Source organism: Sesamum indicum, linkage group LG8 (genome assembly GCF_026168435.1).
Source record: "Sesamum indicum cultivar Baizhima isolate 11 linkage group LG8, ASM2616843v1, whole genome shotgun sequence".
Taxonomy (NCBI): Eukaryota; Viridiplantae; Streptophyta; class Magnoliopsida; order Lamiales; family Pedaliaceae; genus Sesamum; species Sesamum indicum.
In genome coordinates, this window is record NC_142664.1 from 26600135 (window position 1) to 26626478 (window position 26344).

Genomic DNA, 26344 nt, shown 5'->3' on the forward strand with positions numbered 1-26344 from the left:
CCTTTTCAACAAATCTTATAGTTATTACAAGAAAAGAACAAAAGAAGATAACAAAGATCGATTGATGATTCAGCAATAATAATGATTTAATCTGGATATATAGTGCAAGAATGTTGTGGAGACATGTGTGGCCATAAGTGTCATAGCAAAGTAGCTAGGATGTTTTAATTTGGTTTGGTTTGTAAGCCTTGTTATCATCACCAACAATTTCAGACATAGATCATTGAAGCACAATTCCTTGTCTAGATGTAATTCCACCAAATGTTGACAAAATTTATAAAGTTATCTTGATTGCAGTTATGCAAGGAAAACATAGTAAATTCTATATATGCTGCTAGGAATTTTTAGACCATTAACAATATAAACACTAGCTAGACAATCAGCAGCTTTTAATTAACAAGGGACACAAACATAGACATAAATAGGCCAAATTAATGAAGATATGTAAAGATTTGGAGACAAATTCCAGAATGTCATGTTATTTCCTCATCAAATGACCACAAAAACAACATAAAACATTGATTGCAAACATACATTCTACAACAGTCAGGCCAATGCATAAGAATATCAGAAAAGATTGGTCTTAAACACCAACAGTGATGAGATCAAACATATATTTTGTTCGAACGAAGAGATGATCGCTCGACCCTTCAACAAAGATGCTCTTCCACGGTCAATTCCTCGATCAAGTTCATCTGGCTGAGGGGATTGAACGATTGGATCTCAGCACACTTGCTGCAAAGCATCAGTGGCCCGAACCCCTGATCGACCGAATGCACGGGCGTCGGGCACCTACGAGCAACCACCACCGAGTTAATCACGTCGTCGGTGGGATGCAACACCGAGAGCACCTCAAACCCTCGCAGATGCCGAGGCTCCACCACCGGGTACAGGAAAGCACGAGCGCCGTGGGCGCTCCTCAGCATGAGGATCGCCCCAGGGGCCATGTTCTTGGCCAGATGCTCGATCACATTCATCTTTTCCTCCATATCCATTCCCACCAGGGCAGCCAGGAAGACAACGTCGTAGTCCCTTAAGGCCGCCCCGGACACGTCCATGATGTCGTTCGTATAGAACGCCATCCGTTTTGACAAATCAGGATGCGACTCGATGAGTTTGGAGGCCATAGAGTTGGCGGATGCATCGATGTCGAAATTGTGGAAAATGGAGGATGTGAGGTGATGTGAGGCTAAGACGATGGAGGTGAGGGGAAGTGGGCCGGAGCCGACGAAGGCGACGCGGGTAGGGTTGGGACAGTGCTGACTGAGGAGACCGTGCTCGAGGCTGCTGAGCTTGAGGTAGTTAGAGTAGTAGGGAAAGAGGCTGAGGTGGTCAAGAGGGGTGTCGAATGATCCTAGAATGGTGGAGTAGTGTTTCTCGAGGAGGCCTTCGGCTTGGCCGCAGAGTTTGATGAGTTTGGTGCGGATGTCCTGGATTTGGGCGCAAAGTTTGGTGACGTCGATAGGGTGGGGGGGAATGCACGTGCGGACGAGCTGTGAGAAGAGGGTGTCGACATCGGGGGATGGACTGAGGCTGTCCAGCTTCGAGATCTTCTCGTACAGCTCGCACACTTTTTGGACAAGGGGGTCTCTCAGGCAAACCATGTCGACACTATGAGGTTATTAGGTTTGTTCTGGTGGGAAAAGTGTGTAAGAGAGTGGTGAGAGCACAGCACACTCTCTCTTGATTTCTCTGCCTATGTGATGGTGGAGATCTGATGGTGATCTTGGGCTCCAAGAGAGGGTATTTAATGGCAATTGTGGGGCCCTATATATCATGGTGGGGGTGGGGGTGGGGGTGGAATAGTTGCACTGGTCATGTGGGGTTTGCTGTTGTCTATGGTTGATGAATTGATTTTGCTATCGTCGTTGGATAGGCTATTGAATTTCTACTTTTAATTAAGAGAATTTTCCTTGCTAATTTGGGTGGAAAGAATTGTATTCAATTATATTTGAAAAGTGAAACTTAATTCAAGGTTTTTTTTTTTTAAATTTTAAGTTTATATTATATCTCGCTTCCTACATATATAATACTTATATATAAAATTTACGTCATTCATGTATTTATAATGATATTTTTTTTTTCACATACAAAGTATATATCTGAACTAAAATAATTACATTCAGACTGAACAATTCTTGAATTATCATATAACTTAAAGAATTGAATCGTATTATATTTTACTCCATGCTTGGAAATTTTATTTTTAATTTTACATTTTTGAAATTCTTGATCAATGCAAAATTCAAATGCTAATGAAGTTAAATGAGAGTTTGAAGTTAGAGGGCACTAATGATTTTCAACTCTCCAGGGTAAAATTCATTAATTAATAGGACCACAACTGTGATTATTATTATTATTATTTTTTTTTGGAAGGTGGGATCGAACTCACTCTCCAAATTTGCAAACATATATACATTCAAGAAATATATATATATATGTATGTATATATATATATAGGGTTATGAGATCAAAAACCACTAAGGTTCACCCCTACATATATTTAATTAGATGTTTAGGACAGCAACAGAGACTTGCAATATTATCCATATATCGACAAGAACACATTGTTTGATAAATATCCACAGCAATAGATTTGTTGGGTTCTCGACAGGACAAATTAATTGCGTTCTTCCTCGTCTTAGAACAATATTCTTTTTCACCTATGGATTGACGAATTTCATTAAGTATGTATGGTTTCGTCTGTTTTTATTCTCTTCCTCTTTTTAAAATAGTCAAAATCCTCGTAAATATTTGTTTATATCTTAGCAAAATTACACGATCTGATATATTACAACTTATTTTTGTTTATTTTGCACTATATATAATATTGATTTAGGTCAAGATTGCTGAGAGTCTGAGACCTTCAAGAGTAGTTAAATCCTAGACAAGTACTAGAATTTGAGAAAACGAGAAAATGTTAGACTTATTAAGACTTTTCGATACTTACGTTAGTTTAGATACAAGATCGAGATAAAACAGAACGTATATTTTCTAAAGAAAAGATATATATACCTTGACCCCAGGTGGTTTGAAATATTTAGATCCAAATTCCTATATTTGTTCAAATTCTCAGTACCTTTCAAATGTCAAGAAATCAATAATTGCAGTGTCGGCAAGTCGTTGGGTGGGTTGAATTGTGTTCGATCCAACCTGAGAAGAAGTACATGGATAAGTTCCGTTTGGAAAGTCTGATCATCCTATAGGGAGTATTTTTATCTTGTAAATGATTGTTCTTATTTTACCTATCCATCAAATCTAAAATATAAAATCAAATATACTAAACATTTCCAAAAATACTTTCGTTATTTATTTTTCAAAAATAATAAAAAGAACATGGAAACACCTAAAAGATAGAATCAAACAGAGCCTATATTTTGAATGGATAGATGAAATACAAGTCATTTGTTTGATATTTTCATGGGCTTACTTAAATAAATAGAGCATGATATATAATATGTCAACTTTTAATATTATTATTAGTATATTGTTAACTGATTTAAGTGCAACATTTCTTGTACGATTCAGCGTTTTGGCCTTTTCCTTCCCTTTTATGACGAGGAAATAACGGTTTTATCTCTTCTGAAAATAATATGTTTTATGTAGTCATAATTGACAGTGAAGGCATGCATTGCAAGATGATAGACATCAACTATGTCTTTTCAAACTTAAGGCTGCGTAATTCTTTAAATTTATAAAATAAAACAACTATCGAAGAATAGTTATGCAGCTGAGACATCAAAAGATCGTTTGTCTTAATGTATGCTCCACCAGTCACGACCCATCATCATGTAATAATCTGGTCTCATCATTTTCTTTTAAAATTTGTTTACCTTTATTTGGTCGGAAAGTTTTCACGAGGAGAAGGAAATATTAAGAAAACAACATGGAAAACTAAAAAAAGAAATAATAATAATAAGACAATGTACCAAACATAGCGTCGAGGTTCCTAGCTAGACAGTCAGAATACACGATATCGTTACAAGAAATATGACTTTTTATTGTGACTGATTATGATAATTAAAAAAGAAAAAAGAAAACACAACGGATAATAATAATTATAACTTCAATAACGACCATATATATATTGTTAGTTAATATTTGAGCGAGTGGGGCCAAAACACTAACTTTAGTAATAAAATGTTGAATATTTTATATATAATTAAAAAATGTGTCGGTTTCATTTAACTGGGATAAAAATTTAAATTTTTTACATTTTTTGCTCGATGTTGATGGAATATGGATAGTATGCCAAAGTTTTTAAATTGTATTCATCTGTGATGTTGGAAATACTGCAGCCTTAGATTATAGGCAAGTCTAATTAATTAATTAGTCGATTAAGATTATGGTCCCTATTTAAAATAGAATTATCCCTTGCTTTACAAGTTACACAATATACCACTATATATAGATAATTTAATTAATATTTAATTTTTGGTGGAATTAATTATTTAATAGAGAATTTTAACAAGTACCTAAGTATCAACAAGTGGCATGAAGCATGCAAGAAGAATCTAGTCCCATTTGTTCTCTTTGCATCCATTTTCACACAGCCATAAATAGATATAGAGAAAATAATAAAAAAAAAAGTTGGTCAAAATCATAATTAACATTTCTTTTAATGTTAGAATGATTAAGATTCTTTAAATTCTTATGCTTTCACACTCTTATAAATGATGTCAATTCAAATATAATCAATGAAGCTATCGCCCGGGTGGTGTATGATTCAGGCTTCATAATAAAAAATCATAAATTTAAGTCTGGTCGTGAGTATGAATATGTAGTTTTGTTATTTATTTACTTTCTTAAATTGAACGTATTCGTTGATTTGAAATTATCGATATATTGAATTAGTTTTTAAATTCGAATGCAGTGAATAATATAATTAATCGAATTTAAATAAATAAATAAAATAATGTCAAACTATAGAAATCATAGCCGACCTTGCTATATATATGCTGGAAAATAATTTAATTATTCATTAATATATTATATATAGCATGTGGAATCATGGGATTCACACTTGTTTGGTGAATAAATAAGATTAATTATTATTTAATGTAAATAATTGGACATGTAATCCAAGTCTTGATCAATTTCGTTTTCAGCTTTCTTAACGAAATGTATTTATATGTATGTACAAAGTGTCGTTGTTCGTTGCTTCTTAGCTTGTCTTGTGGGATAACCCATCGATGGGCTTCGATTACGTATAGTTCCACATTTCTTTCCCCTATTAATCTTACATTTGATTGACAACATTAATTATTTTATATTATTACTTGCACTCCTGAAATTAATGTCTTATCATATGTCTCATCATTTCTGAGTTTTAGTCAGAGATGAAATTTGGGACATGTTTTTCACTTTGGGTTAATATAACTTTACTCTTTTATAAAAGAATTCAATGGGCAAGAAAAAAATGGATATACTAAAAATAAGAGGAGTGGAAGTAAGAAAGAATGTATATGAAATAATTGGGTGTTTAGTTAGGGGGAAGAGATGGAGGTGAAGTAAAATTCGATGTATATAAAATCTTTTCAGGGTCCATTTTCGTTTCCGTCTGAAATTAGGTGGAAAAGTGGAAGTATAAGTCCAAAAGGATAAAAAACTACAGTTTTTCTTTTTATTTACTCTATTACGCATATATATAAATAAATGAACGGTATTCATTGATGAATATTTTTATTAATAAAAGATATTCTTATTCTTATTTGATAATTTTTTTTATTGATAAGGTTTTTAAATTAAAATTATATTAATATAATATTATTTATTTATCTTCTGATATAAAATGAAGAGAATGATTATGTAATAAAATTACAAAAATTAGTATTTTCTTCTCAATTTGTAGTTCTCGTACCAAACAAGGAAAAGTATTTAAGAGTTACTCCCTTCAAATCATACCAAACAAAAACTATTATTTACTTTTCTTTTCCTCTCACTCGAACTAAACCAACTCTAAATAAATATATGTCCACGCATGAGAAGTGATAAGAAAAGAACGAATAGTAAAATATTGGTATGAAAATGTAAATCATAGAAATATGTTACAGCTGTTGGATTATATGTTTGATAAATAAAAGGTTCTTCATTCTTGTGGTAAAGTAGGGATACATTTATATTAGTTCATTGAATTGGATATTACATGTTATCCGGCCCAGGCCCAGTATTTGGCTTCACTCCAAAACTGGTGCCCAATGTGGACTGATGGTTGATAAATTATCGCAAAGCCGCAAGTCTTGTGGTGACTGGTGAGTAGTCCTAGTTGGCCCACCTGATAGGATAAGAGCCAAATTTACATTTTTGTCCCTAAAAACTGAGAGGAGATATATTACTGCGGCTCATCTGCTTAAGGGCAAATATAGGAACTTTATCTAAACCATTCAAGTGTCAAATTCTTCTGCGATTATATTATGTTTACATGGCCTGTTGAGCCACCATTGAGGCCCAATTTTACTTGGGTTATAGATCAGGTAGGACCATAGATTTGGGCATGTTTCATTGGTGTGCCTGCTATTGGGTCAGCTTGACACTTTGGGTTGGCCCTGCCCAATATACAATATATGTATGTATATTTACATGTCTGTGCAAATGTGCTTTTGTGTATGCTTACACTGGGTTAGTGTATAAATTCGTCTGGTGGACGACCAGGCGTCCGCGCTTTCCTCACTTGTACCCTTCTCCATCTGCAATCGATTCTCTCGTCTCCTTGGGTTTTCTTCTTAGTGCCTGCGGTCGGAGTTGTTTTGAGGAGTTATCTGGACGCCCAACAGGTAAATTCTTCTACTTCGGTTGGTACTTTATGATTTCTGTTGTTTCTTGTATTTTTGCTGACACCCAGAAGTTGAATTGCTAAATATATGCTAATATCTTGTGTATTAGACTAATGTTCTGATTTCTTTGGTTTTTTTGATTAGGGGCTTTGCAATCCCCATGCTTTGCGCATAAAGAGATAACCTGTAGCATTGAGTTGAAACTGAAAGAGACCTAGTTGGTGGGTGAATTGCGTGTTGCCTGTGCATATGTTCAGTGTGTTTGTGTGTGCTGTGTGTGGGTGCAGTTGAAGTACTGGACTTGTGTTGATAGCAGGAAGAGAAAGTAGTTTGAGATTGAAATCTAAGTTAGAAGTTGAAGCTATCATATATTTTGAGCTACATATGGATTTGGTATCCGGGTGTCAGAAACTTGAATTATGACATTGAATATGTATGTGATTCTTGTGTGTGAATACGTCAGTCGAGTTCAGTTCATATGTGTGTGAATTTACTTCAGGTTTGGGTTTCATAGCTCACCTGTGTATGGATATCTTGGGCACTTCATATCGTAATGGTTCAGCCTGTGTGACTGGTATCCCTGTGCCCTTTTGGCCTGGTTTCGTCCTGTTTCACCTTTCCTTGGGTGTATATACAGCCTCCTTTTGTATGGTCATGTCAGGCTTGTCTCAACTTTCTGTCTCACTTAACCAGTTGATAGGTTTATGCTTCTTCCTCTTGCTTATTTTCTCCTTGCCACAATTTGATTGGTGTCCCTTTTCTTTTCTGCTGTTATATTTAGAATGATTTCTGGCAGTCAATTATCTTATGAGGGTGACTTAGTACTTCGTTTGATTTTGTTCATGTGATCACAGTTGGACTTTTGGCATAAGCAAGTAATGTGGTTCATTTGTGGGAATATACATATTCTACGGGAGAGTTTTACCTTCATTCTGATATACTCGTTAAAGAATCTGACTTGTGTTTCATTTGTTAGGATTTGATTGATTAGAGGAAGAAGTTGATATTGGTTTGTAAAAAATTGGAATATTTTCAGGGAACTGAAGCGGCACAAGCTTTTGGTGATTTCGTTTCCATCTACATGGATAACTATAGTGGTCCTGGGCTTAGTACTATGTCGAAACCTATGAGGAAGAGGCGGAGTAATTTGAACCGTCGTCCTCCAAATGAATCTCAGTCTCCTCAAGAGTATCGTGATTCTATTTCACTGTCATCAACACCATCAGACCATGTTAGCGATGCACCAAGTGAAGGCAATGTTGTTCATGAAGCTATGAATTGGACAAAGGGACTGACATCCAATCAATGCATTTCTAGGGCATCATACACTAACCTTGCTGATGCTGAAACAGTGCATAACAGCTATGATATGGACAGAGTATTTGAGGAATCCAATAGCCTTAACAGGTCTATTGAAGATAACACCGCAGCAGCTAGCTGCAAGATTTTGACAATGAGTGACAATAAAATGAGCGAAATGTTAATTGGCAGCGTCCCATCTGGGCAACCGGGGATGACATCTGATGGAATTGGAACTGGAAGCAAATTCAATAAGGTTAAACTCAAGGTTGGAGGTGTAACACATACAATTCACACGAGATCCAGTTCTGATGGTTCTTCTGTAGCTGGAACTTCTGCCACTAAATCTACTCCTTCAGATACCATTTATCCTCCCCATAAACTGGGCCATCAGGTATTTTCTCCCTTGATTGAGTATTGACTTTCAAGTGCTGATGGCTCTGAAGCTCAGTGGTATAGAAGTTACTGAAACATTTATGCATTTGTTAGCTCGAACACAATTTGATATGAAAGGCCATTTTTCTAAATAAACTGCATCCAACATGCATGCATTCCAAGTATCCCGCTATGTGATACTGGCTGCCAAGTGTTATCAGATTAAAACACTCATAGGTTCTGTGTGCAATGTGAGTATAAAAGTTCCTATTCCTTGGGCATTAACTGCTACAGGCTTTGAATTCTGCTTAGCCTTTCTTTCGCTAGTAAATCTGTACTTTATTTGCAATACAAACTTACAGCTTTTCTTTTCCTCATATCAACTTAAAGTTGCTATCCTCTCAGCTTTAGAAATGCCCCGTGTAATTGACCAAAGTAGCCGGGTAGTTTGATTATTTTAATTGTCACGTTTGTTATGAGCAGGAAAATTTTGATCCCCATTATTTTATGGGTGAAAAAGGTGGCCTTCGCGGTGTCCCATGGAAAGATTTTTCCAAAATTGGTTTCAGCTTTCGTAAGGTGGATACTTTGAGAGTGGATGCACCAGAGGAATCTGTCAAGCCAGCTCTGAAGCTTGGGCGGTCTTCTAAAAGCAAGTCGATAATTAAAAAATATTCATCTGATGAAGTATATGACGTAGAAGATGATGAAGATGATGATGAGATTCGATACCTTCAAAAGCTCAAAACTTCCAGAATTGCGTCCTATGATAATACTGAATATGAAGATGACACCAGAGGCAAGAAATTGCGCAAGATCTCCAGGGTAATGGATAGAAATATTGATGGGCATGCTTTGGGCATTGGAGACTATGATTCTTCAAGATCAGGCAAGGAAAATAAGAAATCCAGATCAGTGAGAGCATCTGAAGATACTGACTATATGGAAGAGGAAGAATCGGTATCTGATGGTGAGATCGAACAGAAGAACAAGAAACAGAAAAAAGAGCCAATTGATGTATCCGAATACTCCAAGAAGGAAAGTTTAATCACTACCCGCCGGAGGGCTATTCTGACCGGTAGAGACATCTCACCAGGTTTAGGTGCTAGTTTAATCCAATTTCCAGATGGATTACCACCTGCCCCACCAAGAAGTGAGCATTGCCCATTGTTGCACTGCTTTGTATGGCATTTATTTTCTATTATCTTTTAGTTAATTGCCCGCATAAAAATTTTCGTTTTTATTGGCAGAGCCAAAAGAGCAACTATCTGAAGTGGAGCAGCAATTGAAAAGAGCTGAGGCTGCTCAGAGGCGTAGGATACAAAACGAGAAAGCTGCTCGTGAGTCTGAGGTTTGTCTTTTTCTTATGCTGAATATATCATGCTGGGACGTATTATTTTATAGCACTGTGTATCTAAACTTTGCCTTTAGTTTATCCGGGTAGATTATTGTCATTGTAGATGATTAAATGACAATAGAGTTCCTCATTAATATTCATGGAATGTACAGGCCGAGGCAATTAGAAAAATATTGGGTCAAGATTCCAGCAGGAAAAGGAGAGAAGAGAAGATTAAAAAACGCCAGGAGGAGTTAGCACAGGTGAAATCTTATTTATTGACAGCATTTTCATATCTGAAGTTTTTGATCGTTTACATTAGCCATGCATTATGATGCAGGAGAGGACTGCAAATGCTGCTACAGTTGCATCCAACGTTGTGCGATGGGTCATGGGACCTTCAGGGACAGTTGTAACATTTCCAGACGAGATTGGACTCCCAAGTATATTTGAACCAAAGCTGTGCAGGTAACGAGTCCAAATAGGTTCAAGCAACATAATCAAAACGGAACAATAAAAACCCAGATAAAGCACCCTATTAAGTGAATATAAACCTCCTGTCTCCTTTGTTGCAAAATTTATGCATTCTTATCAAAATGGCAATCAAAATATTGTGTTTGTCCCTTTTTCTTTACTCTGACTTTATCTTGGATTACTAGTTATCCACCTCCACGAGAGAAATGTGCCGGTCCTTCATGTACAAATACATACAAGTACAGAGATTCAAAGTCGAAGCTCCCTCTTTGCAGCCTCCAGTGTTACAAGGCAATAAATGCGAAGGCCCAACTTCTGCCCGCTTGGTAAATTGCTCACTCAGCATCCAATTTCCATGACCATGTGTATCCATAGATGCCATAGTTACAATCCAAATACACCGTGTGTATTGTCATACTTATATGCCTATAGAAACCTCATAACGAGGTTTGTTCATGTTGTGATGTTCTGAATCGTGTCGACTATGTACAAAGATCTTCTGTAGCTTGAATTGCCTTGTCAGGTTGGCCTCAAACGGCATAATTCTAAGTTATATGTGTACAATGTCCAAATTGTAACAGCTTAAAGGAAATCTATATTCCTCTTAGCGGTTGTAATATTATTTCTCTTCAAAATTCATTTTATTAAGTGACGAGGAAATGGTTTTGAGTTTTAGCATTGGCGATATAATCTCTACTATATTAATGGACAATGATTTATTACAAAATCATGGAATTAAGTTCTAATGAATTCTGAAATACGAATCATGGGCGTAATTAAACTATGATTTCTCCTATTTACATTCATCGATCATACTTGAATGAATCGAGCGTGTTGCATGCATTCTTTTTTTCAAGAATGTCACGCTCTTCATCTTTTTTCTACATGAGTATGATCGAATCCAGCGTGTTGCATGCATTCTTTTTTTCAAGAATGTCACGCTCTTCATCTTTTTTCTACATGCGAACTATTTTTCGATATTCACAGAATCTGAATTAATTTAAACTTCAAATAGTAATTCAATATTCTGAATAATTAATTACTCATGCAATTTTCGCAAAGTAAAAGAATTCTTGGAAATATGGATGTTTATATCTTGAACCCAAAAGATCCACTATAAATAGACCTTTAGCCATGCATTTGTATCTCATCCAAACCTCTACATTCTCTCAACGCTTGTTCAGCTCCAGCAATCAACTTCTCATTTCTCAAGGTATGCTTTCCAAATTACTATTACATTTCAAACACCTTTTTGTCTTGTACATTCCCATCTAATTTTCCAAATACCAAAACAAATAGCAGATTCTTTTTTTCTCAAAATATTTTTTTCTTACTTGAGAAAAATGATTTAGATTCAAAATTTTATTTTTAAATATATTTTGACATCTTATAAGATCTTTTAAATAAGTTTAATGTGTTGTCGCATACACAATTTCTTCTAAATACATACATATTAATATATAATAATTTGTTATTTTAATCTATTTAAATTATTAATGCAATTATGTATTTCCGGACCAAGAAAATTCCAGATGCAGATCTTCGTTAAGACCTTGACCGGAAAAACCATAACTCTGGATGTGGAGAGTACGGACACTGTAGAAAATGTGAAGTCCAAAATTCAAGAAAAAGAAGGGGTTCCTCCGGACCAACAACGACTGATATTCGCCGGCAAGCAGCTGGAAGACGAACGCACTTTGTCCGACTACAACATACAGAAAGAAAGCACCCTCCACCTCGTCCTCCGCCTACGCGGCGGAGCCGCCGCCATAGCCACCTAGTTCTTCTTCCTGTTCCGTAACTACTACTAGTAATTAATTGTATATAGGGAAGATGGTGTTTTATATGTGAAAAAAGCTTAGAAGTTGTGATGATGACATATGTTTTTCATCATTTTTAGTTGGATGTTATATTAATTTGATTAGTCTATATACTAATTAGTTGCCCAATATAATTAGATGTCTTTTCTTTTATGGAGAAAAAGAAATATTTAATAATTTATTATTACTCTTAATTAATAGTCTAAAGATGAAAACATTCATAATCTAATTTTCTTTTTTCAAGTGAAGGTGATTGACTATTATTTTTTTGAGTAAATCGATTGCAATTATCAATATCAAATATCTATATATAATAATTATCGATATCAAATAACTATATAAGGGATAATGACACTTTTCTCTTGTGAAATTTGGTGTAATTACACGTAAACCTCATGTGGTTTATAAAATTACATCTAACATATTTTGTCTAGCAAATAAGTCCCTATATTGGTCGAAATTCACCGAATTTTATTATATTAATAAAAAATTTAAAAAATTATATATTTATCCTTAATTAACTATCACTGATTTATGCCATGTCAAATATTTTTTTTTATGATCAGATTACCCTCACACATCTTCAAGTATTAATGCATATAAGAGATATATCTTCATTGTTACAAGAGTAATTTAAAAAAATATTTGACCTGCAATAAGTTAATAATAAGTCAATTAATAGTAAATATCAATTTTCATTTAATTTTTTGTTAATATCAACAAATTTAGTGAATTTTTGACTAATGAATGGATTTATTTATAAATGGAAGTAAATCGTAGGGGTGTTTGATGTAATTTTTCAAATCACGTTGGAGCCTATGTGTAATTTACACTAAATCTTACGAGAGGAGAGTCGAATTATGCCTATATATGATCAACAACTTGTATTAAATGAGAATAATACCTACTATTAAAATAAAATAATATTTTATATATTGGTAAAATTCAAACTCATGACCTTATCGTCGCAGCACTTCAATCGTCACATCTTTTTGAAAAAATTCGTCCACATTTTCTATAGTTTGTGTCTACTGCACTAAATGCGCCCAAATCTATGTGTGTAGGCAAATATGTCATGTCTTATTTCCTTTCTTAAAAATTGCGTTTCATTGTGTATCTTTTGGCCCTATTCTCACTTCTATTGCTACATTTTGAATTTACAAGTAATGTATATGTTCAAATACTCGATCCAAAAATATATATTCGGATTTTAAAAAAATTCGACAAGAAACTCGAACCCAATTGAATCGGGTTGGGACCTGAACTATCCTACCCGACACACTCACCCCTATTTATGTCCATGGATTCCTGCAAGCAATTATGTAGCCCGCCCCATACCCGTCCACAGAGATCCGAGTCAAAGTAGAACTTGAGGAGAAGTCTAGAGAGTGAAGGAAAGAGAACGCCACCAAAACCACTGCAAAATCTCTCCCTAGTTTCCGTAACTATAGCTTGCGAACTGCGAACCGGAGACAATGGCTAGAGTCCCCTCCAAGCACTCTCGCGATCAAGCTCAGGTGCGAATTTTCGCTAGGTCGTCGTTGTTCTTTCTTTGTTGTGTTATTGCGTCAGTGCTTATCATTTGAACTTGAATTAGAATTTTCTTCCCTTGATTTTGTAGGGTGAGAGTTTGCTCGTTGACAAGACGAGAATTTTTTTACAAATTTAAGTTGGGGAGAAAAAAAATTTCACAAAGAAAAGATTCATGTTATACTTTTCCCCGTAAAAATCTTTATACTTCTGAGTTAGTGTGTTCTTTTAGTTCTTCTTTATTTAACATGTGAGCATTCTGTTTCCTGGTTTTCAGATGTAGGAGCTGTAAATGTTTTTCTTTCTTTTTTTTTTTTTAAATTGTAATATGCATGCTTAAATTAGTAGATTATTTTGTTGTGTTAAGCTTTGTGGAAAGCAAATTGATTGGAAGGATTTTTAATTTAGAAATTGTTGTACTGATGAAGAAAGGGTATAAAAGGTGAATGTAGAGAATGCATAAATAATGCTGAAGCATATCTACACTATTTTGTAAGTAGAAGGACCATAAAAATAACTAACTTTGGGTCAAAAATGTGTGTTTAATAAACTATTCTCTATATCGTTAATTTTACCACAAAGTAACCATCTCTTCAATAACTGTGTTTTATCAATTATGTTTTTACTCATGCACATTTAAAGTTAAAATATTGTAATAGTTTTCATAAGCTATTTATTTTATCTTCTTTCCGCTAGTTTAATTAAACAAAGATAATAAAAAATGTAGAATATGCACATGCATCGAGTGTGCTCCAACCAATAAGCCCCTTGCTTCAGCGTTAAGATGTTTTATCAGTTCATATATTGACTTGTTGAATGATATTTTAAGTGGCTAGGAAGTAGTTTACTCTTTGTTTTATTGTTCTTGTTCTTTATTCTTAACAGGATTGTTTGACTGGGCAGGACTTTGAGGGGCTTTTGAACAACTTACAGGATTGGGAATTATCATTCAAGGACAAAGATAAGAAACTAAGATCAGATGGTGTCAGCGAGGGCAAACTGGTAAGTGGGTTCGACCCAACATTTCCTTCCCCAATCAAGATTCTGCATTGGTAGTGGAACTGTTGTAAATATCCTTCTTAGATCATCTGCTTGGAAAGTCATTTGTATATAGAGTTGTATCTTCCATTTCATGTCAATTAATACTCATAGCTTTTCATAAGAAGATTAGGTACATTTCTATTTATCCTCTACTTTCTTTTAGATTGAACTCTAATCTAGAACTAGATAATTATCATTGAAGGTCAGAGCTCCGGATGTGCTACATTGTGAAAGATTTAGTTGGCTAGGGAAACTTATCATTTACCCATGATTTTATTGGTTGGTGGCCTCTTTAATCAGTGGAAATTAGTTGTTTGAAAATATGTCTCTGTGGTCTTTCTTACATCTTACTGCTATGATGTGGAAAAGGCTATTACAGTTCAAGATCGATGAGATTAAAGTGAAGGTCACATAGATATTGTACAGGATTATTATAAACTTTATTCTGGTTGAATTCTACTGGAAGCTCCTTTCTCATACTTCACTTGTTTGTGGCGAGTCCACAGGCATTCCTAGAAAATGTTTGGATTCAAGATCAATCTCACACCAGTTCTTTCATTTAGCTCTGTTACTAATCAACTAGTCTGAAATTATTTACACAAACCTGTATTCGTGGTTCTTGAATATACAGTTAAAAAATTGTATCCTAATGTCACATTGTCATTCTCCGTACTTGAAGCTTATATATGCTTTGTAAACATTGTTTATGCTCTCTCTCTTGTTTTGTGGAAAGGATCTTTTGGGTCAGGCAAGTAGAAGTACTGCTAGTGCTAGAGTTAATGGAAAACAGACAATGGAGAAAAGTCCCTCTTCTGACAATACAAGTGCGGTCAGACAATATGATTATTTAACAGAATATGAGGCACTAAGTCGATTATCAGGTGGAATCCAATCTCAAGAGAGCTTTGTTGATGCGAATTCTGAGAAAGAGTTGGTAAGCCTTGGCCTTCAGTGAAGTTCATTCTCATGGTTAAAAGTAGCATTACTTTTGTGAGTTCTTGTTTATTTGAACCTTCTTTTCTATTTTGCTTTATAGGGTAATGAGTTTTTTAAGCAGAAGAAATTCGTTGATGCAATAGACTGCTATTCACGAAGCATTGCCTTATCACCCACTGCAGTAGCTTATGCAAACAGGGCAATGGCATATATCAAACTTAAAAGGTAGTTTTAGTATATGTTGATTGAAATTTGTTAGCTCTATAAAAGAAATGGTAGTTCCACCCCTTATTTGCATTATATTTCTATCTGGTGACAGATTCCAGGAGGCTGAAAATGATTGTACGGAAGCCTTGAATTTAGACGACCGGTACATAAAAGCATATTCTCGCCGATCAACCGCAAGAAAAGAACTTGGGAAACTCAAAGAATCTATTGATGGTAAAATCTTCATTTGTTGAAATTGGAAGAACTTTTCAGTCTAATTCCCCCAATATGTTGACTGAACTTTTTGTAGTCAAATGCAGATGCTGAATTTGCTTTGAGATTGGAGCCACAGAACCAAGAGATCAAGAAGCAGTATGCGGAGCTAAAATCTTTGCTTCAGAAGGTACTCATTTTACTTTTGCCAGCCTTAACTTCTTTTAGCCTAATTCTTTTACATAAGACATAGTGAAATGTTGGCTATGTGATCTGAGCATGCTTTCGAGGCTAGGATGAAATACAGATATCTTTGGGTGAATTAGCTTATTCTTTTACATAAGACATAGGACATAGTTACATGCCAGCTTTAAGTTCATTGATACTTAATCCGTTGATGATACCAGCATATGGATTAGCTCTGAAAAAATTTATGGACTCCGACTCGCTCAAGCTGGAACTTGTTCTTTTCAACCATGAGTGCTCTCAAATCGAAAGGCATATATTACTTGGTTTATTTTTCATGAATCCTTCACTTCTCAAAGCTCTTTTTCTACTGCATCAGACAACAGAACGAATACCTTAACTGATTTTAACCAAGTTCTTTAAATATGGGGGTTTGGTCCGTTGGTAAATTACTTTAGTTCATGCAAGCCACTTCTGAACAATTTCTCTTGATGCTGTTCTATTCCCCAGTTATTGACTATTTACTTTTTGTTGCCTCTTCAACTTTAGGAGATTCTGAAGAAGGCATCTGGAGGATTGGCAGGTTCTGTGAGGGGAGCACAACCAGGGAAACCGGAGGTGGACAAGAACAAAAATGTGCAGAAGCTCCAAGCTGTCTCAACAAGTTCTCCTGAGGGGAGAGTGGCTGAGATTTTGGAAGAGCATCCTGAGGTCTGAAGCCTGAACTATAATTATAGTCATTTCCTTTTGATATCTCTGTAATATCTTATGGAGAGTGATATTTTGAATGAAACATAGTAATCCGAGATAGTGATGTTGTTAGGTTCCTGTAGTCTTCTTGAGGATTGAACTTAACATGGGTCTATCTGGTTCGAATATTCTGGTCTTCTATTGCATAGCTTTTCTGGATGCTGGGGACTTATGATTTTTATTCTGTTCAACCTCTGGAAATTGTTTGGCAGGGTAATAATATTAGAGATGTTGCTGCAGAAACATCCATGGAAGTGGAAACAAACAATATCAGAAGTACTGGATTCAAACCTGATACTGGCTCAGGGACTGCAAAGGTTTGATGATGGGATCTTGCTTTGATTACAAACTTTTACTGTATCTGTTTTGCTTGAGTTTAGATGTTTTTATTCTAAGGATTGCAACTTAATTTATTAATATATCATGCATTATTGTAGTTTCTGAATTGGGATAAATCTAAAGCATAATAATCAAAGAGGATTCTCTAAATGTAGCAACGAGAAGATAGAGTTTTTTTCTTTATAATAACTCTAAGAGTAGCTTCAATACAAATTTCATTTTATAGTTTCTCTTTTATAACAAGGATGACAGAAAGTGTGGATGTGAGTGGAAGAATATGGTGACAGTGGAAGGGTTGGGGTAGCGGTTCCAAAAGGATGTATAAGTTGTAAAAGGACAATCTGAAAACTTTGCAAAATTTTTCAGTGGCCTGTCGCTCACAGGTACTTCAGACAATTAACTTGGACTAACTTGCTAATAAAAAGGCAAGGGGGTTTGCTGGGATTTCTTGTCACCATGATTTCCCTTGGATAGCCAAGTTCCAGGTAATATGATGAAACATCTTTTTTCAGTTGCAATTAGCTACCATATACATTCTGCTTAGTGGAACTCTTAGTAAGTCCTACGGGCTACTGTATTGACTTTGTTCCGAAGTTGATTCTTGAAAATGAATGTAAATGTGCAAAAACCAGTGAATATATTCAGAACGTAAAACTCCATTCAGGGTTCCGTGCAGTTTTATGGGTAAGTCCTTCATCTTAAACTAATACTTGAAGAAGGCCTGATTTTGTAAAACCTCTGGAAACTTGATATTGAAGTGAAAATGTCGAAGGCTGACTTGTATTACAACATAATCATAATAATTTTTTTTAAGAAAAATAAACATAAAAATAATTGTGCGCAAGCAGTTCTAATATTATTTTTCAGCAGAAACATACTAGGGTATTCGGAGTTCTACTGAGGTCCGTGGTTGATAAGCAAAACATTATCTTATTAGTAACTATTCATCTTAAACACAAGTTAGATTGTTTTAGGTAAATTTCTGTCATTTTGTGTAAGCTCTAAAATTTGCTCTGTGCTAAACTTCATGTTCCACCTCAAATTCTTGGTAATTTCATCCATTCTCAAACTCGGCAGAAGAAAACCAAAGATACCAAGCAGGAGTTGAGGGCGTCGGTGCAAGAGCTTGCTGCAAAAGCAGCTAGTCTTGCAAAGGCTGAAGCGGCAAAAAACATTGTTCCACCAAATTCAGCTTATCAATTTGAGGTTTCTTGGCGAGGATTTTCTGGTGACCGTGACTTGCAGGCTCGCTTATTGAAGGTCATTTGATCTGCATATTTTAATTATCATCTTGTTCAGTTGTAATAATCCACATACTACTATGGATTACGTTCCTTCCTTACTTTTGAGTGAAACGTTGGTTACTTCACAAATTGACAGTTGTATTGATTTAATTGCAGAATACAATGTATGTTTATTAGCTTACTCGGAACCAAATTCAGTTGTAATAAAAATAGAACTGCTGACTTACCATAAACTTTATTAGTCCTTAACTGAATCTGTCTTTTCTATTAATTAGGTGACTTCACCAACTGCATTACCTGGGATATTTAAAAATGCATTGTCAGCCTCAATACTCGTTGACGTCATTAGGTGCATCGCGACCTTTTTTACGTGAGTTTCTATTTTTTCAATGAAATGTGGTGGAACCTTCCCTTGATTGAATGACAAGATACATATGATTTGTTTCTTTGGCAGGGAGGACATGGCATTAGGTGTTGAATACTTACAGAATTTGGCCAAAATCCCTAGATTTGACATGATCATCATGTGTCTTTCGCCCTTGGATAAGGCTGGTATGTCTATACAGCAAACTGTAACATCGTAAATTGTCTCATCCATGCTTTAACTGATGCAAATTTGCTCGATCATGATCTTTCTCTTAAACAAAGTAACTATGAGATGCATATATGTATGTGCATACCTGCAGGGAGACTAATATTAAACTTGTGAAGCAACATATGATCTTAGTTTTTTAATCCTTATTTAATTGGTATTTTTTTTCCAGAAAATAATTAATTGCTGGGACCGTCTTTTAGTAATTCTACTGATTTAAGTTTTTAGTGAAATTTAGACCCACCATGTGATAGCTGCCTAGAAAAATATGTAATGGACTTGAAGAGCTTGTGAGTTCTTGGTTACCATAGCAATTTCTCAAAACTTACCCTTTACCTCCTGACCATAAATTGACTGGTTTGGCCACTCTCCAATGGATACTACATTTTCAAGGTTGCTGACTTGATTCACATGCTACAAGATGAGAGAGACCTCTCATGTCTCATTGTCATCTGTAATCTAAGCATAGGTTTCATGGCTATTTCATTGTACTAGTTGCAGAAATTGAATAGTGGATAATGCACAAGTACTTGATAGATTGCAAGTTAAATTTTTACAGTGTACTAGCAATGCATTTGAGAGTCTTGATTTACATTTGAACAGATCTTTCCAAGATATGGAATGAAGTTTTCAGCAAGGGGATGACAGATTACACTGATATCCTTGGTAATTTGCGTTTGAGATACGGCATAAAACAGTGACGAGCTTTTGCTTTTGGTCGCATCATTGCTGGAGAAGCCATTTTGGTCTACACAAGCACTGTTCTACTTCTATTTCTGGAGAAGGCATATGCTTGGAGGAAAAAGCTGCATATCTGGTAGATCAACAGGAATTCATTCTGGAGCGAGGGACTTGTTGAATTGAAATACACAGATGAGTTGCTTCCGATCTTTTGCAGGACTATCAAATAGTTTAATGTTCAACAAGAAAATATAATGTTATTAAGTTTATTACTTGAGAAACTTAAATGTAATTGTTTGAAAAGGGAAGTAGTTCTATTGCTCATTGTTTTTTAACTGAAGAAGGCTAATGGAGATTTGGTCTTGAAAGTAGCAAATCTTGACGACATAAGTGTAGCACAGCAGTTCATTTCTTGGATTTTTGCGACTCAAAGTTGGTGAGATGAACGCTCTGGATTGAAACCTATTTCTGGGGAATTTTACAAGGGTTTATGAAAATTATTATAAGAGATTAAGATTAATTTTCACGTAAATACTAGTAATTTTGGTACTCGTACCATAATTAAGAAATTTAAGTGTGCTTCCGTCTAATTGTTCTTATTTTTGATGGAGCAACATAAATTCATGTAGCATGTCTCTTCATTAGTTTCCTATTTTCACTTAAATGTACTATAATAGTCCCTCATCTTTTAAATAAATCTTACTATTTAACTGAACTTAATTAAAGTGAAAGGAATATTCCGCAAATGAGGGATAAAAAAAAACTCATAATTTCTGGATTATTAAAAAATATCATGTTATAACTAAAACAATATAAATATTAATAAAACAACTACCAATTATTCAAAAAGAAAGTCATATATTTTAAGTCTATGTATTAAAATGTAAAATACATAACAAAAAGAATTTGCATGAATCTCAATCAACATATTTATTCTTCATTATTATAACTAATTGATGTTTCTTTTTATCCAAGTATTTGATATCTTTTAGTAAATTAATGAATTTTTTCAATTTTATCTCCCATTAATGTAATATTCTATCTAATTCGATTGGATTTCGTTAAAACTTAACAGTTAGGGATCATAATAAGATCTCTTTAAAACTTAGTTGTCATAAACAAAACTAATTTCGTGATAAATAATTACTAATGACAAATTAATAGCCGATTAAAGTTATTGTTAGGTTCAAAAGACAACACTTTTCAGATATTATTGTTAACATTTGGTATATCATCTAAAAGACAACTTATTGTGGTATCATGTATATTATTTCATAAATATACGTTAGGTATATAAAATATTTTCTTGTTATTAAATACAAGTAGATAAAGTGAAATATATATATAAAAAAAACATATTAATTTTAAAGTAAAAAAAATCACTAGAAAAAAAACTACTATTGTCTAGACTTTTATGACTATAGATTAAAAATCGTGGTAAATAATTATTATTAATTATAATTGATGTAAAAATTCAGTTTATCCATTATGAATATTACTTTTTTCCATGGTTATTGGCCATGACAAATCACAGTAATAAAAACCATAATTAATAATTATTTAATGCGATAATTTATTATTAACTATAATAATTAATTAGAGTTAAATGTTGCATTTGTTGTATTGATAGGAGGACAGAAAAAGGAAGGAGAAAAGCTGTTGAAACAAGTGGGTTTTGATGAAAGTTAGGCATCAGTTGAGACATAAAATTGTGGTGATCGTCAAAATTTCCGAATTTGTGCATCCTTACAAGTAAGGAGTCTTTGATCCGTAAAATGCGGAGATTGTTTGCTCCTTTGCCACTATAGTGTTTACTTTAGGGTATGGACAAATAGCAAGTAATAATTGGTTCTTATATATAGTTTTAAAATAATAATATATATCAATTTTTACACTCACGCCAACAAATAATATCACCAACATCACAAATCTCTCATAAAATAGTAAAATTTGTTGTTAATTTATGAATTTAATAATAAAAATATTTTTTAATAATTAGCTCGACGTTGTTCTTCTTGTTGATTTTGCTAATGAAAATACTTGTTGGTAAAAATTTTGGAGGAACTTTTATCAAGTCGAGCTACGAAGTTTTACAATATTAAACTTCATTTTTAATTATAGAAAGGAAATGTTTTGTTTCTAACGTTAATTTTGAAATTACAAAAATTTAAAATTCTTATCCCTTGCTAAATTCGTTGATCTCATTTCTGATTTTTCTAGTTACCTTTTTTTATTCACAAATATCATTAATTCACATTTTAGTCTAAGCTACTTTCCTAATATGTTTTGTGATCACTTCTCGAGAATTCCAGGTCGAATCGGGTTTGGCCAAACTTGAATCAACAATCCAACTGTAACATACTTGTCATGGGATTCGTGTACAGTTTAGAACAAGTGACCAACCACATGACAATTGTATTACACTTGTTGTTTGATTGATTGAGTTCAATCAGACTTGACATGGGTAGAATAATTGAATAATTAGAATAACATACCGAAATATTACCCTTTATAAGTAACACTAAATTACTTTTATTGAGGTAAGTAGGGGGTGACAAAGCAATACATGAAAATAGAGGTCTTCTCCGAGTTATTTATTTTTTTATTAGTATAAAAAAATAAATAACTGGGTCTTCTCCTCTCAATTGCCTCTATGGCTATAAAAATTGACTTGGATATGATTCTCTAACTTGCTCAAATTTGACTACCTTCCATTGCAATCTCAACTTAAGACAAAATTCCTAGGTGATACAAGTTAGTTGTCATGGTACCTGACTTAGGTACAGCAGATCAATACTATTTTCCTTTTCAAGAAGTCCTAAAGTTTATGAGGTGTTTTCCTTGAATCATGCAATTTAGTTATAGCTTTTTCTTCAATTTCCAAAACTATATAAATTGGTTTTATCACTTGCTGCCTTTTCTTTTTTCCTATTTGAGTGAAGAGATCAAATATATATTAAATTATTACAATATGAATATTAATTTTCACAAACCCTCCTCAACTCTCTTATCACACTACACTTAAAGACAACATTATTAATTTTGTTAAGGACTTACTGGGGTAAACATGATATGACTATAAGTCTATCCACTACATCTCTAACATGTGGAAATAAGTGGTTGGTTTTTAGAACCATACATCTCGCAAAGATTTGAAAACTTAAGAACGGATAAGATGAGAGATAACTTTAACCTAAAAAGTTTTATTTTGAATTTCAAGTTCAAGGCGTACGTCTTAGGTTAAAAGTAGTTAGAAATCATTCCCGAAGGTGCAAGGAGCGCGTGTAATGCACCTTTATTAAATACTAACGAAAGAGGTGTTTTTTGTTGAATTTTACAAAATATAAAAAGATTTTTAACCTATTTAAAAAATATGAAAAATTTTAACTTTTTCAACAAATCGCATAGGATAAAATGCATTTTAGCCCAAATTAAAACCCATCATATGATATATCACATTGCAAAAGTGTGGACCTACAACAATTAATTATGAGTACATTAGCTTTTTCCAGAAAAGGAATGCTATATATGGAACAATTACGCACAGTACATGAATGGACACCATAAGTTTCAGTACTTTTATTGTCAATTCAATGGGATCATCTATTTATATAAAAAAAAGAGATGTTTTTCTGTCATAAACACCATAATATTGATTTTATTATTATATTAATATTACTCCTAAGTTGATTTTTTGTTTTTCTTTGTTACTTTCTTTCTTTCTCTCTTTCCCCCCTTTTTTAGACATATGATGTGATGATCTATATATATATATATATATATATTATTTATAATATATTTTAAAATATAAAATATTATTTATTATATGTAGATAAAAACGATGTGTCAAAATGGCTAACATCACATATTTATCCTTCGGCCGTGTTGTTTAAGACATTCATAGAAATATATATGAGCTTAATCTATGGTCGTTCTCATTTTAAACAGTTTCCATATTAATTAATTACCCTTCTCATAAGTTTTGTTAACTATAAGTGTCGAAGTCGATTGCTATAATAATATTTTTTTTAATTTAACACTCTCAAATTTAAAAAAAAAAAAGAATTCCAATTATTCACATGGGAAAATACTACAAAAAAATAGCTTGATGACAACGAAAAAGAATTAGCATCGAGATAATTAGCAAGTAAAATTCTTATTGTTAAATCACATTATTTAATATAAGAATTTAATTGCTAATTTAGTAACGAAAGCTTACTTGCTAATAAATTTTGCAATGAATTTTTTGTAATATATATTAAATAGTGTAGCTTAGCAAAAAAATTTACTTACTAATTAGCTCGACACTAACTTTCAAATTTTTTTCGTAGCTATTTGAGTTATTTTCTTGTAGTGAAATGTAATTGTACTGGTGTATATGCACCACTGTTTGGGGTTGGAACCTTTGTGGCGAGGCCCATCTGCAATAGTAATTTTTCAGTTGAACAAAAGTAATTTTTTGTTTTTGGGTTCCTCAAACCCTAAAATGACGTCATAAGGTTAAAAAGAATTACGAACCAAGGAGTCTGATATGTGTGCGAGTCAACAAGCGAGTAAATTTGTAAGTCACAAGAAAGCTGACTAGCGCAATCCCTCGAGGGGTGCAACGCCAACCGATTTTAATCTTTTGAGAAGGGTTTGAGTGAGCATACTTGTCGGGACCCAAAAGCTGGTGGACTATGCCTGAACGGGACAAATCCAGAGAAAACACTGATGGAGGCCCGCAGCGTCACTGACGTGCAAATCATTCGTCTAACTTGGGTGTAGGGGCGAAAGACTAATCAAACCGTCTAATAGTTGGTTTCCTCCAAAGTTTTCCTCAAGATAGCTGGAGGTCAAGTGCGTAGAGGCATCAAGGGCGCACAAGCCCTCGATCTATTCTCAAACTTTAAATAGGTAGGACAGTGCAACTGTTTTATTGAGTCGCGGTAGGAAATCGAGAGCTCCAAGTGGGTCGTTTTTTGTTAGTAGAACTGGCGACGCGGGATGAACACGAAACCAATTACGGTGCCCAACTGCATGCTAACCTAGATCCCACAAAAAGTGTTGGTCGATTAAGACAGCAGAGCGGTGGTCATGGAAGTCGAAATCCGCTAAGGAGTATATAACAGCTTACCTGCCGAATCAACTAGCCCTAAAAGTGAATGGCACTGAAGCGAGACCTATACCCAGCCATCAGGTTAAGAGCCAGGCCCTGATGAGTAGGAGGGCGCAGCGATGGCTCCAAAACCTTGGGCGCGAGCCTGGACTGAGCCGTCGTTGATGCAGAACTTGGTAGTAGTAGCAAATATTCAAATAAGAACTTTGAAGGCGAAGAGGGGGAAAGGTTCCTTGTGAACAACACTCGCTCATGGGTTAGTCGATCCTAAGGGTCGGAAAAACCCGACAGACAACCCATTTAGCACATGCTCCGAAAAAGAATCAAGTTAAAATTCTTGAATCGGGATGTAATGGTTGACGTCAATGTTAGGGAGTAAAGGGATGGCACTTTGAGAACACCTAAATATGAGAGATGCAATTTGATGATATTATATACTTAATTTTTAAGCAATATGAGATCTCTGGCCACTGAAGTTTCCAAATTTGGTCGGAATGAGTTGATTTGACATTTTTTAGGGTTTCAAAATTGGTTTTGCAGTCGACTAAGGAAAAAAAAAGAAAAAAACTACCAACTAGGATGATAATATGGAAAAAAATTATAATTTTAGTTATGTATGTTTTAAAGGGTGGTGAGTCAGGTGACTATGGTCCTGTAACTAAAGTCTTAGCAATTTTAGTTCTAAAATTTATTTAGTTTTGGCAATTTAAATCATTCTGATCAAAATTAATTTGAATTATACTAGAGCAAATAGGATTTTTGGGAATCGAGAATTAGGAATTTTATTCGATTTAACAAAAAAAATTGCATGTGGCAGCTTAGTCGCAACACTCTCTAGCCAATTTGGAGAAAACTTAACAGTGTTTTTCCGCTACTTCCTAAATATTGCATAATCGAAGCCAAAAGTTGAAGAAGAAATGGTTTAGGTAATAGAATTACAAATTCCAAAATCAGTTTTTATCATCGTTTTAATAAAAATGATTTTTTAAATGGACCCAAGAAATACACACCGACAAAACAATTTGTACATTCCCTCAATACCGACAACATAGACAAGTACTAAGAAATGAAATCTTACCGTACTTAGGAGTGGAAGATCAATGAATTTCGGGACTCCTACGAAGTAGCTTTCTTCTGCTTTAATATATAATCAATTCTGTTAGAAAATTTTGAGTAATTTTAGGCTGAAAACCTTTGGTGGAGAAAAGGATTTATAGGGTTCTTGATTTGGGGACCGACTTGAAATTGATGTGCAGTTTTCCTATATAATTGCATAAAATCCCAATTCCTAAATATCCTCAATTACTTTGTCGGAATTCTATTGCTTGGTCTAGGGTTGCCACCTTCAAACATATAGGACTAAAATTGTAATTCTATTTCCACATCATGATCCTAATCAGTAGGGAAAATCTTTTATTTTGCATAATTAGCCTTTAATAACCCTAGGAAA

At 34.2% G+C, this 26344-nt stretch overlaps 3 protein-coding genes and 1 pseudogene across 6 annotated transcripts; 3 read left to right on the forward strand and 1 right to left on the reverse strand.

The window, feature by feature from the left end:
• Positions 1-463: 463 nt before the first annotated feature.
• Positions 464-1732, reverse strand: LOC105168955 (nicotianamine synthase). Its single transcript, XM_011089186.3, has one exon. The coding sequence runs from the start codon at positions 1602-1604 to the stop codon at positions 651-653; it is 954 nt and encodes a 317-aa protein (XP_011087488.2). The 5' UTR covers positions 1605-1732; the 3' UTR covers positions 464-650.
• A 4859-nt stretch (positions 1733-6591) lies between these two features.
• On the forward strand, positions 6592-10874 carry LOC105168956 (uncharacterized). 3 transcript variants are annotated; one of them, XM_011089188.3, is made up of 8 exons: positions 6592-6773; positions 6918-6994; positions 7810-8466; positions 8931-9600; positions 9698-9798; positions 9957-10046; positions 10124-10251; positions 10443-10874. In XM_011089188.3, exons 3-8 carry the CDS (start codon positions 7855-7857, stop codon positions 10585-10587), a joined length of 1746 nt encoding a protein of 581 aa, XP_011087490.1. In that variant the 5' UTR covers positions 6592-6773; positions 6918-6994; positions 7810-7854; the 3' UTR covers positions 10588-10874. The 3 variants fall into 3 exon arrangements, with proteins under 3 accessions (XP_011087490.1, XP_020551871.1, XP_011087489.1); XM_020696212.2 differs by lacking the exon at positions 6918-6994 and having other exon boundaries at positions 7750-8466; XM_011089187.3 differs by lacking the exon at positions 6918-6994.
• Positions 10875-13385: 2511 nt separating this feature from the next.
• On the forward strand, positions 13386-20172 carry TPR5 (Tetratricopeptide repeat (TPR)-like superfamily protein). 2 transcript variants are annotated; one of them, XM_011089189.3, is made up of 12 exons: positions 13386-13594; positions 14493-14609; positions 15382-15582; positions 15685-15809; positions 15904-16025; positions 16112-16194; positions 16740-16901; positions 17153-17257; positions 18357-18539; positions 18799-18893; positions 18978-19075; positions 19719-20172. In XM_011089189.3, exons 1-12 carry the CDS (start codon positions 13553-13555, stop codon positions 19814-19816), a joined length of 1431 nt encoding a protein of 476 aa, XP_011087491.1. In that variant the 5' UTR covers positions 13386-13552; the 3' UTR covers positions 19817-20172. The 2 variants fall into 2 exon arrangements, with proteins under 2 accessions (XP_011087491.1, XP_011087492.1); XM_011089190.3 differs by having other exon boundaries at positions 13387-13594; positions 14511-14609.
• Positions 20173-24312: 4140 nt separating this feature from the next.
• On the forward strand, positions 24313-25363 carry LOC148787335 (25S ribosomal RNA; annotated as a pseudogene).
• The last annotated feature ends 981 nt before the right edge of the window (positions 25364-26344 follow it).

Excerpts from the sequence above, each read along its gene's own strand:
- LOC105168955 (XM_011089186.3), bottom strand. The coding sequence starts at position 1,604 with ATGGTTTGCCTGAGAGACCCCCTTGTCCAAAAAGTGTGCGAGCTGTAC.
- LOC105168956 (XM_011089188.3), top strand. The coding sequence starts at position 7,855 with ATGGATAACTATAGTGGTCCTGGGCTTAGTACTATGTCGAAACCTATG. Across the intron at positions 10,047-10,123 it reads GCCAGGAGGAGTTAGCACAG|GAGAGGACTGCAAATGCTGC; the intron begins GTGAAATCTTAT and ends ATTATGATGCAG. Across the intron at positions 10,252-10,442 it reads TTTGAACCAAAGCTGTGCAG|TTATCCACCTCCACGAGAGA; the intron begins GTAACGAGTCCA and ends TTGGATTACTAG.
- TPR5 (XM_011089189.3), top strand. The coding sequence starts at position 13,553 with ATGGCTAGAGTCCCCTCCAAGCACTCTCGCGATCAAGCTCAG. Across the intron at positions 16,195-16,739 it reads TAAAATCTTTGCTTCAGAAG|GAGATTCTGAAGAAGGCATC; the intron begins GTACTCATTTTA and ends CTTCAACTTTAG. Across the intron at positions 18,894-18,977 it reads TGCATCGCGACCTTTTTTAC|GGAGGACATGGCATTAGGTG; the intron begins GTGAGTTTCTAT and ends TTTCTTTGGCAG.